We start from the raw sequence: 19,021 nt of genomic DNA, 5'->3' as shown, positions 1-19,021 counted from the left end.
TTCATCTTCTGAGATGTCCGTGCCCCTGAAGGTGGAAATACTTGGCGGTAAAGGCCTATGCCTGGGTCTTCAAGGGCCTGGAGCATAGGGGTCCTGCGACATATGTGGTTGGTCCGCCCGGGAATCCGTTTGCATCCGGACAAAGGCGTGAATCCCCTTGAAGAGTTCCACCCAAGAAATAGACGAGGGGTCCACATTGAGTGGCGCTGTTTCCCTGGGAGCCTCCGGCTGAGAGGGAGTCCCGCTGGGGGTTGCTAGCTCCAGGGGCCCCCTGAAGAGCTAGTCCCCGGCCCTGGGCGAGTCTGAGCCTGTGGTGGATCTCCCAGGGCCTTCTTGCATTGGGTGCATAGGGCATCGGCTTCCTGGCTCTGGGCGGCCCTGAGGTGGCATGCTGAGCAGAGGCCTAGGGATTTTACTTCAGTTACTGGAGGAGTCGAGGTTGCCTGCGCGTACATGTTTCGCTCCGGAGCGCCTGGCTGCGTGCTTGGGGTTTGTGCGCGTATTTGTGCGCTTAACCGGGGCTGTGCGCGTATCTGTGCGCTTAACCCGGGATGTGCGCACTGGTGGTCGAGTGCGCGTAGTCCGTGCGACCGGGACTTGCGCGCACCGCTTATGCGTCTGAGTGTTTTTGTGCGTATAGCCTAAGCGCAGAAGTAGGCTTGTGCGCACAAGTAAATTTTGTGCGCTCGGCCGGCGGCGATGTGAACGGCGAGATTAAGGCCAAGATGGCGACAGCAACCATGCGGGCAAGATGGCGACTACCTCGGAGGGTCTCCACGTGGGAGGGCCCTTGGAAATGCCTGGAACCGGTTGCTCGCGACAAATATATGCCGAAGCGATAGCCTCCTGCAACCAATGGGCAATGGTAGTCTTGAATGCTTTGTGACCCTTCTTAGGCCCACTCCACAGAACCAAAAGATGATCGGAAAGCCGAAAAGCATTGGTGACCTCGAGGTAACACAAAAGAACTCTTCTGACATCTAAACGCTTTAATTCTCTAGCATGAGGAGTATCCCAATCGGAAACCGGGAAGGCTGGAAGTTCGACACATTGATTTAAATGGAAAGCCGAAACAACCTTCGGAAGAAAGGATGGAACAGTTCTGAGCGATACTCTGGAATCAGAAATTCGTAGAAAAGGCTCCCTACAGGAGAGAGCTTGAATCTCCAAGATCCTTCTAGCGGAGCAGACAGCCACCAGAAGCACCATTTTGAGAGTCAAATCCTTCCAGGTGGTTTTCTTGAGGGACTCAAAAGGAGGTACACCAAGAGTCAAAGATCTTCCATACACGAACATAAGTTAACTGTCTCCTCTCATAAGCCAGGCAGCTAGACAGAAGCAATTCGCCCGGTCGAAAAATATCGGACCCTGACATAGCAGGTTTGGAAGATGACTCAGTCTCAGCGGACCGTCCAAGGCCAGATTTACAAGATCCACGAACCACGGTCTCAGAAGCCATTCCGGAGCTACTCGAATAACTGTTCCTGAGTGAGCTTGTATTCACCTCAGAACCTTGCCCACCAAAGGCCACGGAGGAAACACATAGAGGAGAACGTCGTCGGACCAGGGAAGCACCAGGGCATCCACTCCTTCTGCCCCGTGCTCCCTTCTGTGACAGAAAAATTGTGGAACCTTTGCGCTTTGCTGAGTCACCATCAAATCCAAATGAGGAGTGCCCCATCGGAAAAAGATGACTGCCATTGCTTCCCCGAACAGTTCCCATTCTCCGGGGTCCAGATTCTAACTCAACCGAGTGAGCATAGATGGTACAAGACCTTGAGTATCACCAGCCTGCAAAGGTCCTCAGATTTCGCCCGAATTAGCCAATCGTCCAGGTATGGATGAACCAGTATTCCCTCTCGTCTGAGAGCGGCTGCCACCAGGTGCTGGAAGCTGTAGCCAGACCGAATGGCAGGGCACAGAACTAAAAATGCCTCCCGAAGATCATGAATCTGAGGAATCTTTGATGCTCCTTGCAGATCCCGATGTGCAGATATGCTTCCGTGAGTTCCAGGGAAGCCAAGAATTTGCCGCTGTGCAAAGCCAAAATGACTGAGCGCAGGGTTTCCATCCAAAAATGTGACACTTTAAGAGCTTTGTTCACCTTCTTGAAATCCAGAATCGTATGGAAGGAACCTTCCTTTTTGGGTACCACAAAATAGATGGAGTATGCCCGGTCCTGCACTCATCTGGAGGAATCGGAACGATGGCCCCAAGATCTTCCAGGCGGCGCAGGGTCTGATTCATGATCTGCTTCTTTATCGGTGACCCGCAGGGAGAGATCAAGAACAGGTCTCGCAGAGGCCGAGCAAATTCTAAAGCGTAGCCATGTTCTATGATGTGTAGAATCCACTGGTCTGATATAACTTTGACCCACTCCTCGTAAAACAGGGACAGCCATCCTCCTATAACTGAAACCGAGGAATGGGTCGGCGTTATCTCATTGAGAGGGCTTGGGTCCCAAAGACCCCTGATTGAATCCATGACAGTTCGATCTTCGTCCTCGAAAGGAGTGAGACCAAGATTGAGGCCTCCCAAACAACTGTCTCTGTCCCAGGGGGCGACACCCTAGTCTGGCGAAAACGCCTCTGACTCCAAAAGTGAGAGCGTGGAGGAAGAAAACCTTTAGATCCCCATGGCTTGTCCTCAGGCAGCTTATGCATCTTATTCTCCCCTAAGGACTTGACCAGTTGCTCCCAGATCTTCCCCAAACAGGAACTTGCCCTTGAAGGGGAGCACCCCCCAGCTGAGACTTGGACGAAACATCGGCATACCAGTTGCGGAACCACAAAAGTTGCCTGGCCGAAACCGCTGACATCATCATCCTGGACAAGGTACGGAGAAGTTCATATAAGGCATCTTCGCCATACGCCACCGCTGCCTCTAAACGCTTAGCCTGCTCAGACTCCTGAGGAGAGAGATCTTTCGTACTGAGGAGCTGCTGCACCCACCTCAGGCTCGCTTGTTGCATGAGACTGCTGCAAACAGCAGCCTGAATTCCCAGTTGCAGACACCTCGAATATTCTCTTGAGACAGACTGAGTTTTCTGTCCTGAAGATCCTTAAGAGCCACTGCTCCTCCCACCGGAATGGTAGTCCTCTTAGTGACAGCTGACACCGAAGCATCTACCTTTGGGACCTTCAAGAGTTCAAAGGAGTCCTCTGGAGGTGGACATCTTGTCCATAGCCCGTCCCACTCTCAGGTCAGAATCCAGAGTACTCCACTCACGGAACTTCAATTGCTGGAGCATAGGATGAAAAGGGAATGTTGTTACTGGACCCCGCAACCCAGCCAGCACCGGGTCTACCGTGTCCTGGCCTGGGACCTCCTGAGGCAGTAAAATTCCCAACTCGGATAGGACGTGCGGGATTAGCGGGTCAAGTTCTTCCCTGTGAAATAAACGGACAACCCTCGGGTCGTCGCCTTCCACCAACAAGGGCTTCTCCACTTCATCACCCTGATCGACCGCGGTGGTGGGTGGGGGAGGTTCGGAAGCATCTGTCCCTGGATGCTCTATGGAGCCCAAGTCCCCCCGAGGGGACTCACCGTGACCTCGAACCTTACTAAGCCTGATCGTCACCTGTGGCTCCAGCCGCTTGGGGACCTTGGGCGGGGAGACTGTCCCGTGGTCCACGTAGTAATGCCTCACCCTGTTTAGACTGACTCACCAGATAAGCTTTGTGCATCAAAAGAACAAAGTCAGTGGTAAAGACCGGCGGTGGACCCCCAACATCCCAACCCAGGGGCACTGGGTCATCATCCCCCTCCAAAAACGAGCCCTGAGAGCTGACAGGGCTTGAATCAGCTGGGGAAAGAGAGGGCGGGAGATCCCCTACCAGCGATCCGACGCAGCAGCGAAGGCATCCAAAATGGCCGCCGTTCCCTGCGCTCAGCGGGAAAGGGGCAGCTGCGGTCTTTCGGGTGTCGGGCCGATCCCCCGCTCCACAGGGCTTCGCCAGTGTTCCCCTGTCGGCAACCGATGTCCCCTCCGCGCCGGGGAGGCACCGGGAACAAAGGCCTGTGCGGGAGAGCCGCGAAACTGACTCCCCGCAGGCCGAGCAATGTGAGGCATGCGGCATGGCCGGCAAAAAGCAAGCGAGAAGCGTCTGAGGTCGGGCGCTGAACAAATGCAGGTGCTGCACAACCCTGCCGGCGCGATCGCCATGGCAGATGAAGAAAAAGAAGTGTCCGGCTCTGTCTTTTTTTTTTTCCTTAAAGGAGAAAGCCCAAAAGAAAAAAAGATCTGTTACCAGTGGAATCTGAGTGCCTCCGGCTCCGGGAACAGAGAGAGGGGAGGGACCAGACCACCGGTATGCACCCCTAGTGCCTCACGTCAAGAAGGAGCAGGCAGGGTATCCAACCCCAGCTCCGGGTACCTGCTGCCAGGGGGAATGGTCCCACTAGGACCTAGCAACCCCCTGGGAGGCTTAAGCTTTACTGCTTGTCCTGCCTGATCTGTCAGGGGAAGGGAAAACAAAAGAAAAAACTTCCCTATTATTGTTGTTGTTATTTTTTTTTTTAGGTTCAAGACCGCAGGTTTTGTACCACCTCCATCTGCTGGAGACAGAGAAATGCAGAGAAATACTAAAGAGATGCAGGTGGCACATTGGTTTAAGAGGGGGTGCTCTTCAATTTTTTCTGTCTTCATCTGCTGGAAGGGAGGCAAAACCCAGCAGTCTGGACTGATTCGGGTACGTACAGGGAACTTCCCTATCCCCCTAACTGCCCTTCCTACCTTTTCCACTCTCCACACCAACCCCTAAATCTACCCTAGATATCCCTTTTTTCGTTTTTTGTTATATAACTTATTTCCTCCTCCGAGTAGAAGTAATTTGCACCCGCCCTTTTGTGAACCCTGGGGCATTTAAAAAATGCGCTTGGCGCAGCCACGCAGGTATCTACCGATTTTTACGCACGCAGGCTTTTGGAAATACACCCGATTTATGTGCACAGAACTCCTTGCTGCATTGTCAGCAAAGTTTGCAGTACACAACTGTGGGTTAAGCTGTGCACTCTGCCGAGCCCACTTTATTACATCGGCCCCCTACTTAGGGCCACAAGCCATGAGTTAAAACTAGAAGCATGACTTATGCTAAAAGTTATGTGCATAAAACTAGTTAAGAGGATAACTTTCATACCGGCATGCGGGTACACGTATACGCGCATGCCAGCTCGCGCAACAGGACGCAGCCATTTTATAACATACGTGCATATATGCGCACGTTATAAAATAGACTACATGCATGCATATGCGCACAATTTTATATGGACATGCACCGAAGCAATAGCCCTTTTACCCAGTTCGCCCAATTAACGGATCAGACTTCCTAACCCCATTATTAAGCTTCCCTTTTAACCCCAACCCTTATCCACCCTGCTGACTCCCCTAGTTTTGTTTTTTTTTATTGTAATACTTATTCGCCATCCATAGCAGAAGTAAAGTTACGTGGTAGGCAAACCCGGCGCACGCCTGTGTGTGTGTAAATATGCGCATATTTCAAGGTAAATTCCCACAATGCGCATGTCCTGCCCATTCCCCGCCCCTTTTTAAACTTTTTGAATTGTGCGCATACCAGGAGATACGCTCATACTCACGCACTACTTAAAATCCACGTGGTGCAAGCCAGCCCAAGATACTCTCATGTCTCCTGGCTTTGATGCGTGTAGAGCTTTTAAAATTCACCTGTAAGAGCATAAAATTTGTACTCATAGGTTATGCACAGAAAACCTATTTTATTATTTACTTGAAATATTTATTTTCCACCTATATTAACAATGTTATGCTAAGCAGATTACAGTTTTAACAAATAATTTGTGTACATAGATCTCAAGTACAGGACCCCAGCACCATGAACTCAAGTTCAGTCCCATACCCTAACACTAGCCCCAAAAACTACCTTTGACCAGGAGTTAAATTTCCAGTGTTAAGAAAACATGATTTACGCTATGTACTGCTATAAACTTTTGAGCGCAAAACACCTTGCTACATCAGGAGTAGTTCTAAGCACAAAAATGTGCATAGAACCATGAGCTGACGTGCACGCAGTCTTAATACACTGGGTGCCTTAAATCTATGAAATTAGATGTATTTTTTCCCACAAAGTAGACAATGGTCAGGTGCCATAGATGTCAGAGCGTTGATGCTGTGCCTCTATTGGGCCTGCCTCCCAGCTGCTTACCTAAAGTGGCTGATTTCCCGTCGTGTGGCTGCAGCAACTTGAAAAAATAAATTCAGCACAGGGGGCTGCACACTCAAGGCTCTACACAGGAAGCCCATGGGGAAGGAGGGGGCAGGTCTACTGCATGGCCTTTAGTGTGACCGGCAGCTGAAGAGCCTGCATGGAATAAATATTCAAGCTGCTGCCACTATGGGATGGGGACATTGCCACTTTAGATAAGAAGCTGGGAGGGGGTGGGCTCAAAGTGGACATCCCACTCTCCATCTCAGGAAAGGAAACCCACTGCCATTCCCCACACTGCCTATGGTCACTGGAAATGTAAATGGTTTTTCCCATTTTTTAAATTTTCTTAACTACTATTGTCAGTTAACTTCCCATGAAACATGTACATTTCATAGGATCTCAGTGGCTCTCAGAGCAACTGGGCATGATCTATGGATGAATAAAAAAAAAAAAAGAGGGATAGCGGAGATAAGTTGGTTCTGTTTTATTGTTTCCATTCTTAAGTTTGATTTTCAAACATGTCCTATTGTCAGACATTGTATTTTGACATCTATCTATAAATGTGAGTGCAGTATATGTGACTGAAGATGGAAGGCAGTAATATTCCTAAACAGTTTTTCTTTCATCTATTTAGTGTACTTTTGTGGCTTATTCATCACAGTCCTCAAACTTACTAGATTACTGCAGACGAAGGGACCAGCAATTTTCCAAGTTAAAAATAAACTACTTATGCAATATTTCAAAAGCTTTGCATGGCTAGCAGAAGTATTGACTGCTGCTGCTTACAATACTTATATGATTTTTTTTTCATGTTATTTGAATTTAGGGTCTAAACTTTAGAGCAGCCATCTTTATAACAGTCAAAGGTAGGATTACCAACACTGTTATATTATAAGGAATATTCTGTTTGGATTTTATTTAAAAAAAAAAAACAAAAAACCTGCTTACGTTCAGTAACAGTATGGCAATGAGCCCTTGTTTTGTAAAAGAAAAGTATTCCTTACCCACTAATTTTTGTTCCTGTAGTACCACGGATCAGTCCAGACAGTGGGTTGTGTCCCCCTTCCAGCAGATGGAGTCAGAGAAAAACTCGAAGGGCACCCCCTTATAAGCTGGTGCACCCTCTGCTTCCCTTCAGTATTAAGAATATCAAAGCCTGAAGAAGACAAGTTGGATGGATCAAGGAATCAAAACTTCAAACTTGAAAAATGTACATGACGTATGAACTTTGTCAATAAACAAACTTGGAAAATGAACCATTAAACAGCCCCAAAGGGCACTGAATCACTTAACCTGAAAGGCAATCCCAATCCCATATATCCTTAGGGAGGGCGTCTGGACTGATCCGTGGTACTACAAGAATGAAAATTAGCAGGTAAGGAATAATTTTCTTTTCCCTGTACGTACCAGGATCAGTCCAGACCACTGGGATGTACCAAAGCTTCCCTACGTAGGGTGGGCCCCGGATAGCCCTGCTCAAATGACCTCATCGCCAAAGGAGCCAAAGACCGGTGGCTGCAGATTCAGACGATAGTGCCGAGCAAAAGTGTGCAGTGATGTCCAGGTAGCTGCTCGGCATATGTCCTGCGGCGAGACTGCATGGCTCTCTGCCCAGGAAGCTGCTTGAGCTCGGAGTGAGTTGGGGCTTGATGCTCACTGGAGGCTGTCAACCGGCACCAATATACGCTAACGATATAGCATCCTTTAACCAGCGAGCAATTGTAGTTTTCGAAGCCTTGGTCCCCTTTTTGGGACCGCTCCATAGGACAAACAGATGGTCCAACAAGCGAAAATCATTAGTAACCTCCAAATAGCGAATGAGGATGGGCTTCACATCGAGCCTACGTAGGTCTCTTGAATCCACATATGAGGACGGGAGTTCCACCGTCTGATCCATATGAAACACGGAGACCACCTTGGGCAGAAAGGGGAAGGTACTGTACACAAGGAGACTCCCAAATCCGTGAAATGGAGGTAGGGCTCCCTGCACGATAAAACTTGCAGTTCCGAAATCCTGCGGGCAGAGCAAATAGTCACCAGGAAGACTGTCTTAAGAGTGAGATCCTTGAGGGTAGCTGATTGCAACGGCTCGAAAGGTGGCCCACCCAGAATCCGAAGCACTAAATTTAGGCTCCAGCAGGGGCACAGGGTGTGGACCGGTGGCTTTACATGCTTCATTCCCTTGAGAAACCGGACGATGTCAGGATGAGACGAAAGAGGCGCTCCCTCCTGGTGATGGATAAGGGATCCAAGGGCAGCCACCTGTACCCTCAGGGAATTGTAGGCCAATCCCTTCTCCAGGCCCCGCTTTAAGAAAGACAGTATCTGGGCCACGGAAGCGTGACACAGAGAAACAGCTATGGAAGCACACTAGATCTCAAAAAACTTCCATATCCGGACATAGGAAATGGATGTAGAAGTTTTCCTAGCCTTGAGGAGGGTCGAAATAACCTCCTCCGAGTAACCTTGCCTTCTCAGCCGGCACCTCTCAAAAGCCAGGTCGCAAGACAGAAATGATCTGCCTGGTCGAAAAATATCGGCCACTGGCGCGCAGTAGGTTCAGCAGATGTCCCGGGCACAGAGGGGAGTCTATCGCGAGGTTGACAAGTCCGTGAACTACGGCCAGCATGGCCATTCTGGTGCCACTAAAATTACTGGTCCTTGGTAGATCTCTATTCTCCGGATTATCTTTCCCACCAGGGGCCACGGCGGGAACACGTAGAGAAGAAGTTGCCGCAGTCATGGAAGGACTAGAGCATCCACTCCTTCTGCGCCGTGCTCTCTTCTGCGACTAAAGAATCACGGAACCTTCACGTTCTTTCGAGTGGCCATTAGGTCCAGATGGGGGGCCCCACCGGCTGAAGAGAAGTGCCACTGCTTCTTCGGAGAGCTCCCACTCCCCGGGATCTATGTGTTGACGACTTAAGAAATCCGCTTGAACGTTGTTCACCCCTGCGATGTGGGATGCCGCTAGGCAGGAGAGATGGATTTCCGCCCATGCCATCAACTTGTCTGTCTCCCGAGAAACGTGGTGGCTCTTTGTTCCCCCTTGACGATTGATGTACACTACAGTAGTTGTGTTGTTGGAGAGTATCCGGACTGTGTGATGATGGACCGGGGGAGGAAACGCTTCAATGTCAGACACACTACTCTGGTTTCCAAACGATTGATCGGCCAGGTCGCTTGCAACGCTGACCATTTCCCCTGTGCCAATTTCATTTGACACACCGCACCATAGCCGGAGAGGCTGGCATCCGTGGTGACGATCACCCACTGAGGGATCTCCAAGTCCACCCCCTGTAGCAAGTAATCCAGACTGAGCCGCCAGGCTGTCCTTGACCACATCAGACAGCAGCAGGAGGGCTTGAAATTCCCGATACACCAGCTTCCAGTGAGAGAATAAGGCTCTCTACAAAGGACTCATGCACAAACGCCCAAGGAACCAGATCGATAGTGGAAGCCATAGAGCCCAGAACCTGGAGATAGTCCCAAGCTGTGGGAAGAGAGAGGCAAGTGAAGCACTGTACCAGAGAGATAAGGGACCGAGCCCGGTCTGGACGAAGGAATACCTTGCCCACAGCAGTATCGAAGCGTGCTCCTAAGAAGTCCAGTGACTGAGATGGAGTAAGGCTGCTCTTGGCGAAATTGACGACTCATCCGAGGGATTGGAGGAGATGCAAGACTCTGTCGACTGCCCGTTGACACGGGATCAGGGACTTCGCCGGAATGAGCCAGTCGTCCAGGTAGGGATGGACTAGTATCCCTCCCTCCTTAGGGCTGCTGCCACCACTACCTTTACCTTGGTGAAGGTGCGGGGAGCCGTCTCAAGGCCAAAGAGCAGGGCCTGAAATTGAAAATGATGACCCAGGATCTTGAAGCGCAGGAAACGCTGATGTGCCTTGAAGATGGGATTGTGAAGAGAAGCCTCCGTCAAGTCCAAGGAGGCTAGGAATTCTCTGCAGTGAACCGCCGCTATTACAGAGCGTAATGTTTCCATCCGGAAGTGCAGGATATTGAGGGCCCTGTTGACCATTTTGAGATCTAGGATCGGGCGGAAGGAGTCCCCCTTCTTGGGGACTACGAAGTAAACGGAATAATGGCCTGGCCCTTGTTCTGTCGGAGGCACCGGGAGAATGGCCCCTAAGGCCAAGAGTTGATCGAGCGTCTGACGTACTATGCATCGCTTCTTCACCGGTCCGCAGGGAGAGAAGAGAAACCTGTCTCTTGGGGGTCGAGCAAATTCTAAAGCGTAGCCATACTTTAGAATATCTAGGACCCACTGATCCGAGGTAATCTTGACCCACATCTCGTAAAAGAAGGAGAGACGTCCCCCTATCCTGGGGGTCGAAGAGTGGGCCGGCACACCTTCATTGGGAAGATTTGGAAGCTGCCCCCTGAGCGAGGCTATCCTGAGCTGGTCTCTGACCTCGAAACGAACGAGACCAGGCCTGGGAACGAGAGGAAGGCGGTCTCTGTGCGGCCGTTCTTGACTGTCAAAAATGTCGTTGACCCCTGAAGTGGCTTCTGGTAGAACTAAACGGCCTGGAACTCTGTGGACGATCCTCTGGTAGCTTATGCACCTTATTCTCTCCAAGGGATTTGATGATCTGTTCCAGATCTTCACCAAAAAGCAATTTCCCTTTAAAGGGCAGAGACCCCAACTGCGTCTTGGAAGAGGAATCCACCGACCAGTTCTGAAGCCAGAGGAGGCCGAGACTGCTGAGACCATCGAAGGTCATATAGAGCATCTGCTCCATAAGCTATCACGGCTTCCAGCTGCTCCGCCTGTTGCGCTTCCTCAGGAGGAAGCTCCTGTGTACTGAGCAGTTGTTGAACCCACCAGAGACCGGCTCATTGCGTGAGGGAGCTACATACCGCAGCTCTGACGCCCAAAGCAGACACCTCAAAGACTCTCTTGAGGTATACCTCGAGCTTACGATTCTGTAGATCTCGCAGGTCGGCTCCACCAGTCACCGGGATAGTAGTTCTTTTCGTAACTGCTGACACCGACGCGTCCACTTTAGGGACTTTGAGGAGATCTAGAAACTCGTCGGGGAGAGGGTATATCTTATCCATAGCTCTGCCTATCCTCAGAGAGGCCTCAGGGGAATCCCATTCTCTGGGCAATAATTGAAGAAGCATAGGATGAAAAGGAAAAGTCCTCGCTGGTGGACGCAGGCCGGCTAGGAAAAGATCCCCCTTCTTTGCCGACTGACTAGGCCTTGGTGGATCCTGTGGAGCCTCAATATCCAACTCTTGGAGAACGTGTGGGATGAGAGGATCTAACTCATCCCTCTGAAATAGGCGCAATACTCTAGGGTCATCTCCGTCCATCTGTACATATTGAGAGGGCTCACCTAGGTCTGGATCCGGAAGAGGGCCCCGAGGAAGAGGATCCAGGCCCCCACCTGATGAGGGACGACCCGAATCCTTGAGGCGCCCCTGTCCCTGGGACCCCTGCTCCTTGAGGGACCCCCCACAAAACCCAGGGGATCTGCCATCCTGCTCACCTTAGGGGGAGGGGGCCCTGATGCTGAATCCTGCTGTCCCAATCTTGCCAAATAGGCATTATGAAGCAAGAGCACGAAGTCCATAGAAAAAAAGGCCAGGAGCAGGTCCCGAGGGAGGCACCGTAGGGAGGTCCCCTGAAGGTGTATCTGGGTCCAGAGGATTGTTGGGCGTTAGGATCGGCGGTGAGGGAGGAAATCCAGCGTCAGGAGCAGCCGGCTCAGCAACCAAAATGGCCACCGTTCCTGCACTAGATGGGATCAGGGCCGGCCTCTGCACATTGTCGCACCTGAGAGCGCGAAACAGAACACCCTGCCGGCTGTGAGGAACCCTCCCCACCAGGGAGGCACCTCGCGCAAATACCTTCATGGGAGGGCAGCGATCTTGGCTCTCCACAGGCACAGCATCTCGAGGAGCGCGGCGTGGGGGCTGCAAGGAGTGGGTAAGAAAAACAAAGGCTCCGCTCCGGAACAGCACGACTCTCTCTGACTAAATTTTTTTTTTTTTTTTTAACACAGAGGAATAACGCGTCTCTGTGAGCGCTGCCCTGAGGCAATCGGCATCTCAGGGCAGCAAGTCAGGTCGATGTAATGGGGGAGAGGTTGGACCACCAACAGTCACCCCTGAGAGTCTGCAAACTAAAGCTGCAAAAGAATAAAGGTAGAACACACTTATCCCCTGAAGTGTACACAGGCTAAAGCAAACTACAGTTCTGCCTGCAAGTTTTAAATTGCTTGAACTCAGAGCAAAATTTAAACTATGTACCCTTTTATACTTTTTTTTTTAAACTTGATCCATCCAAAGATAAGAAATAAGCCAAGAAAAAGAAATCAATAAATCTAGTTTTCCAGAATTTTACTGGGAAACTTGAGGTTCAACCACTCTCATCTGTTGGAGTCAGAAAAATACTGAAGGGAAGCAGAGGGTGCACCAGTTTATAAGGGGGCACCCTTTGAGTTTTTCTCCCACTCTATCTACTGCAAGGGGGACACAACCCACTGTCTGGACTGATCCGGGTACATACAGGGAACCAGTGTTGCAGCTTTCTTTGAAAGTGTTGTAATTGATGGATAGTAGAGAGTTACTTTATTTGTTTAATTTTTAACTGTGATTGTGGTATTACATTTTGTATATGTTTATACTGTTTTAGTACTGTTTTATTGTGAACCGCCATAATTGTATGTTCAGAATAACGGTATATAAATAAATATGATGATGTACATTTTGGCCTGTGCCGTCATAAATTGTCACAGCATAAAGCAATTAGACATCACATTTCAAACACTAAGCATAAAGTTTTATCTGCTACTTGTCAGGTACACCCTGTTAAAAAAAAAAAAAAAAAAAAGACAAACCAATATATTGCTACGGCGTCTGTCTGAAAGCTGTTTCCCCTTTCCCTGTCAGGTTATTGCTCTGGAACATTTTTGACCTTGCTTCCTTTTCCCTATTGCAGCAGGACGGACTGGTGGAAGCTGCTACTAACTTCAACCTGGTGCTTTTTTTTTTTGGTCCCCGTGCATTTGTTATTGTTACATAGGAAAGATGTTAAGTACAAGGCAGAGTCCGTTTTTGGCGGCCGCCTGCGGCTCATTAAGAAAGCAATGGTGGTGCTACTCTTATTTATTTTTTTTAAGTAAATAAAACTTAAAAAAATTTACTTAAAAAAGTAAATAAAGACTGTTCCCCCATCTAAATCCACACACCATATTGCTCTCAGAGACTGGGCCTTCTCTACAGCGGGCCCCGCTCTTTGGAATACCTTACCACCGGATCTTAGACTTGAACCCTGCCTATTAACCTTTAGAAAAAGGCTCAAGACTTGGCTATTCAAACAAGCCTTTCCCGAGTCTAATAGCCAGGGGGAGATTCTACGGCAGGGAGAGAACCTACGGTAATACCCATGGAGAGACCTTACTGCACAATTGAGAGACACTTCTGCACAATGTAAATAATTTCCATTAAGGGACATTACGGCACAATGTAAATAAGCTACCTCTGTAAAGATTATATAATTCTTGTCTCCCTGTCTCCTTCTTTCCCAGTTTCAACAACCTTGTTATATTGTAACTTTTTACTTCCTCAACACTGGTTAAAAGAAAGTTATTGCACTCCTTGTTATATGTAAACCGGCATGATATGATTGTATCATGAATGCCGGTATAGAAAAGCTTTAAATAAATAAATAAATAAATAAATAAATAAAAATGAAGCCGGACTGAGCAATAACAGAACGGGTAAATGACAGCTGAACAATCGGTTTCAGAGCGAACTTAGCAGCGACTTGTAGGGCGCATCCAGCTCGCCGAGCCTGCGCGCGCGGCTACCGGCTAACGGATCACCAGACGAGCTCCGCCTCACCCAGGCGCACGCGAGGAGTCACGGGAGAAACTGGCCCATGGCGCTAGTCATGGTGGGAGCGATTGAGTGACTTTTTTTTTAACCCGATTCTGAATGCGACAGGGAGCTAATTGACAGGTCGATACTGTAACGTGCGGTTGAAGATTTCCCGTCTGTAACGTGCTGGGAGCGCACAATTCGGACGCGTAAGGCGATCCAGCGATACAGTCTCCAGTTTCACGCGTCCTTAGCGCTTCTTAAAACAGACGCATAACCCTTTCCGCACGCAGCATATATATGATATGTAAATGAACGAATTAGCTGTATAATGAAGGAATTAGCTATTCCCCTCCGATACTGTGACGCGCGCTCAGATTATCTCCTTTGTAACCCGCTATTTTGCCGCGTCCTTAACCTGTTAGTTTACCGCCTACCCTCTACTTGGTGTTAGTGTGGTGTTCGAAAATTAAAACGGGAATAAAGTGTAAAAAATGGGGGTAAAACTGTAAAGTGTAAAAAACATTGCAGCGTAAGTTGTTTATATATATGTATAAATACCTGTCACTTTCCGAATCCCCCAGGCGTGCGGTCATCGAGGAGGCGGCGGGAGCCGGCGGGCAGATGGGCGCCCGTTCATCCAGGCGGTGGTGGGAGACGGTGAGCGGGTGGGTGCGCGTTGGATCCAGGCGGCGGTGGGAGCCGGCGGGCGGGTGGGCGTGCATTCATCTAGGCAGAGGGAGCCGGCGGCGAAAGCGGACTCGGGCTCCCTCTGCCTGGATGAATGCATGGCCCCCGCCGGCAGTGAATGAATGCCCGTGCGATTTCGGCGCTCAAGGCAGTCACATGCCGTGACGTCAAGTGTCGTGACGTCACACCTTGAGCGCCGAAATCGCACGGGCATTCATTCACTGCCGGCGGGGGCCGTGCATTCATCCAGGCAGAGGGAGCCGGAGGCCGCTTTCGCTGCCGGCTCCCTCTGCCTGGATGAATGCACGCCCACCCGGCCGCCTTGAGCGCCGAAATCGGGAGGAGAGGAGAAGGGAGAAGGGACTACCGTAGCAGGCCTGAGCCTTGCTACTTTTTCGGTTTTTTGTTTTTTTTTTTGCTTCGGGAGGAGGGGACAGGACTGGGGCTGCACCGGAGACCGGACAGGGCCAGGGCAGGTAAGCAATGTTTTTACACCATTTTTTACACTTTATTCCCGTTTTAATTTTCGAACACCACACTAACACCAAGTAGAGGGTAGCGGTAAACTAACAGGTTAAGGACGCGGCAAAATAGCGGGTTATAAAGGAGATAATCTGAGCGCGCGGCACAGTATTGGAGGGGAATAGCTAATTCCTTCATTATACAGCTAATTTGTTCATTTACATATCATATACATACTGCGTGCGGAAAGGGTTATGCGTCTGTTTTAAGAAGCGCAAAGGACGCGTGAAACTGGAGACTGTATCGCTGGATCGCCTTATGCCTCCGAATTGTGCGCTCCCAGCACGTTACAGACGGGAAATCTTCAACCGCACGTTACAGTATCGACCTGACAGTAACGTTCTCGGAGCTCCTAACATTTCCCTCTGCTTACTGCCTATTTAGGAGGCATGTCTGAAAGTAAAGTATAACCGAGATATCTTCGGTTGCTAGAGCGCCACAGAAAAATACCAGGGAGTGAGTTCCTCTCTGGCTAGAGTGTCATGCTGGCAGGCGGACTGGTTCTACCCCCACCCTCCTCAACACGGGCAGATTCAGCTACTGGTTCACGCTCTCTCCCTATACCGGAACGTAATGGGACATCCAATCACAAGTAGCAAAAAAAAAAAAAAAAGAGGCAGGACCTGCAACTTTATTGTCAATCTATGCTATGACAGACTGACAGCTGTAGAGGGAAGAAATTAATAGAGAGACAGCTGTTTTATTATCGATATATAGACACGTATGTGTGGCTTTTTTTTTTTTTTTTTTACTGAGCTGCTACCGGTAGGATCGGCCAGGCATTCTGCAGAGCACTTTTTTCACTGAGCCTGGGATTCTGGAAACCTATTGATCATGGAGGGACTGCACCAGCCTGTGCCGTGTTCGCGACTTCCTTGCCGCCGCTGCTTGCACCCTTCAGTCTCTTGGGCGTGGCAAAGTGCCAAGTGATTGCTAATTTGTTTTATTTAGAGGTCTCCCCAGGGGGGCCGTGACTGTAGCAGCAGATTATCCAAGTTGTGATTTTATTATTAACAATTATTTACGATGCAGTTTCCTATTGCTGCAAGTGATTAGGAAGGAGGAGACGAAGGCACATCTGGAAAGTGGCAGATTTTGACGTTGAGTCATTTTAATAATCCTTCCTTCCCCATGTTCAGTATTCATGCAGCGGTTTTAGATACTTTGTACCCAATTTGGGGACTCGGCGCACTGGATCCGGTAGTTTTCTTCAAGTTGGAGTTGGCGGCGCTTACTCTCTCTATCGGCGGGAGCTGCAGGTACCATGCCGGGGCAGGGCTCGCGAAGCAGCTACCTCAAGCGGCGCTTCCTGCTGGCCGTGGATGTGGGGAGCTCTGTTCTCCGGGCTCACGTTTATAATCAGGTGGCGGAACTACGAGGATACAGCGAGAGAAAGGTACGGGGCTGGGGGGGGTATGCGAAATAAGTGACCGCTCCTCCTGCTGTCTGCTTTTCCTTCCGGCTACTGCGTTATGGATCTTGTCTTGACCGTGGGATTTAGCTGCACTGCTGATCAAAGTGGGGGAGTTCATCTAAAGTTTTAGATCCCGAGTTATGTGTGCTCTGCCAGGAGCCCTGAACCGCGGGTGCTCCGGCTTTACACGTGTGCCTGCTATTTAATAAGCATATATGGGGTTCTAGGAAGGCCATTGCCCGATGTCTGGTGCTGCTGCAGCCTTGGAAGGGTGTTTGATGTTAATTCTAATGGGATTTCAGTTAAAGTTGTGCGGTCTTCATATATATGTTTTGGGTTTTTTTCTGGGAGATTTTAATATACAGATAATATCCAAGTATATTTCTTTTACAGTCCTAGCCTGTTGCTTTATCACGGGCTGCCTTTTAGTGACCATGCTGTTTTTTCAGCGTGGTGTCCCTAGTTGGGGGGTACGTCTACTGCCACCGTCACGTTGCTTTCGGCGATTATGTTTTTAGGGGGTTTTATCTTTCCTATAACACTGTGCATAAATGCAGAATTTTTGGCCTGTCTTACTATTGGATTGAAAGCCTGATTTTGCTTGACACAACTGTACACTAAAAGCATTTATGTATGGAGTACACAGAATAAGGATACCATATTTTAGACTTATATCTGTGTCTGTGTGTGGGGAGAGTATGGGAAGAAGCTAGTTGCTGGAGCCCCTAGTGGGAGTCTTCCACCGAAATTGATAGATATGCCTTGCGACTTGTTGATTCTGCTCCCAACAAAATCTTATTTTGTAGAGCTGACACATTACACTAAAGAGATTCTTCTTCTTTTTTTTTTTTTTTTTTTTAAATCATTTTTTTTAAAATGGGGAATTGGCTTACTGGTTAACCTGAAAAACAGCTGCTCTCTTAAGCTGTGCTCTGGCCTTTAAAAAGACAGATTTGGTGCTTTACTTAAGAAATTTAACTACTGCATCCCTTTTAATAGTGTCTTATCTGGATATTAACCGTGTTATGCTATTAAATGTATGTGATGTCATAGATTTTAACTCTTGAGCTCTTTTTAGTTGGAAAAGGATGTAAAAAGTTTTTATTTGGAGATTCTGCACCTGGTTGCAGAAACCTAACTATAGCTTGTAGATAAATGTTTATCACTTTTTTTGATGTGGTAACTGAATAATAGTAATAGGTCAACAAACAAAATGTAAATGATACCTTTTTTGTTGGAGTGTTAATACACTTCGCTCAGAGCTAAGCAAAAGTTGGCATTGCTAGAAAATAAAGTGGCTCTAAAATTCATTATAATGGTAGTGAAAACATAAGGTATGCCATACTGAGTCAGACCAAGGGTCCATCCAGCCCAGTATCCTGTGGCCAATCCAAGTCGCAAGTACCCAAATATTAAAGGGGGGAGTCTGATGTGTTGGTGTGGCAAAGTAACAGAGGTAATAAAATTTTATTTCTAGTAGTAAGTTTAAAAAGAAAAAGGTCTCTTAAGACCCTTTTTAAGTCTGTTCTGAACTGTTTGAACATAAGAATTGTTATGTGGGGTCAGACCAAGGTCCATTGAGCCCAACATACTTTCTCTGACAGTGACCAATCCAGGGTGGAAATACCTGGCAGATCCCATAAAGTAGATCAAATTCCTGTTACTCACTCCTAGGTATAGCAATAGCTTTCTTTAGTCTACCTGGCTATTTTCCATGGATAAGCAGGCTGAGCCATTACATGTGAATGGTGGCACTGAATGAAATTGTCTCTCCAAGCTGGTAGAGCTTTGAGCTCTGAGCATGTGCAAGAGTTCCCATGTGGGCGCTGCCTCTTGAACCTCTTCAGAAACTTTTTTTTTGTCCATGCACAGCCCGGACATGTACTTTGTCTCACCTAAAATGTTTCATCTCAAAACTCCTTTTGCTTTAACTTTTTTTTTTTTTCCTTCAAATTGTTGCCTCGTTATTAGGGCAGCAACCCCAACAGCACTTTTCAGAGCTTCGCAAGAAAAAATAATCCAAATAGGGGAATGGAACAGCTCCCCTATGAGGAAAGACTAAAGAGGTTGGGACTTTTCAGCTTGGAGAAGAGACAGCTGAGGGGGGAATATGATAGAGGTGTTTAAAATTATGAGAGGTCTAGAACGGATAGATGTGAATCGGTTATTTACTCTTTCGGATAATAGAAAGACTAGCGGGCACTCCATGAAGTTAGCATGGGGCACATTTAAAACTAATCAAGTTCTGGAATTTGTTGCCAGGGGATGTGGGTAGTGCAGTTAGTATAACTGTGTTTAAAAAAGGATTGGATAAGTTCTTGGAGGAGAAGTCCATTACCTGTTATTAATTAAGTTGACTTAGAAAATA

At 48.5% G+C, this 19,021-nt stretch overlaps 1 protein-coding gene across 1 annotated transcript in view; it reads left to right on the top strand.

Annotated features, from left to right (window-relative positions):
• Positions 1 to 15,984: 15,984 nt before the first annotated feature.
• GK5 (glycerol kinase 5) overlaps positions 15,985 to 19,021 on the top strand; it is a 105,556-nt gene continuing 102,519 nt past the window's right edge. The window contains exon 1 of the mRNA XM_029616488.1: positions 15,985 to 16,635. Coding sequence (XP_029472348.1) covers positions 16,504 to 16,635 — 132 coding nt within the window. The 5' untranslated portion in view covers positions 15,985 to 16,503. The remainder of the gene's footprint in view (positions 16,636 to 19,021) is intronic.

This window comes from Rhinatrema bivittatum, chromosome 9, assembly GCF_901001135.1.
Source record: "Rhinatrema bivittatum chromosome 9, aRhiBiv1.1, whole genome shotgun sequence".
In the NCBI taxonomy this organism is placed as follows: Eukaryota; Metazoa; Chordata; class Amphibia; order Gymnophiona; family Rhinatrematidae; genus Rhinatrema; species Rhinatrema bivittatum.
The sequence above is the reverse complement of the archived record's forward strand: the minus strand, read 5'-3'. Positions and strand labels throughout refer to the sequence as shown.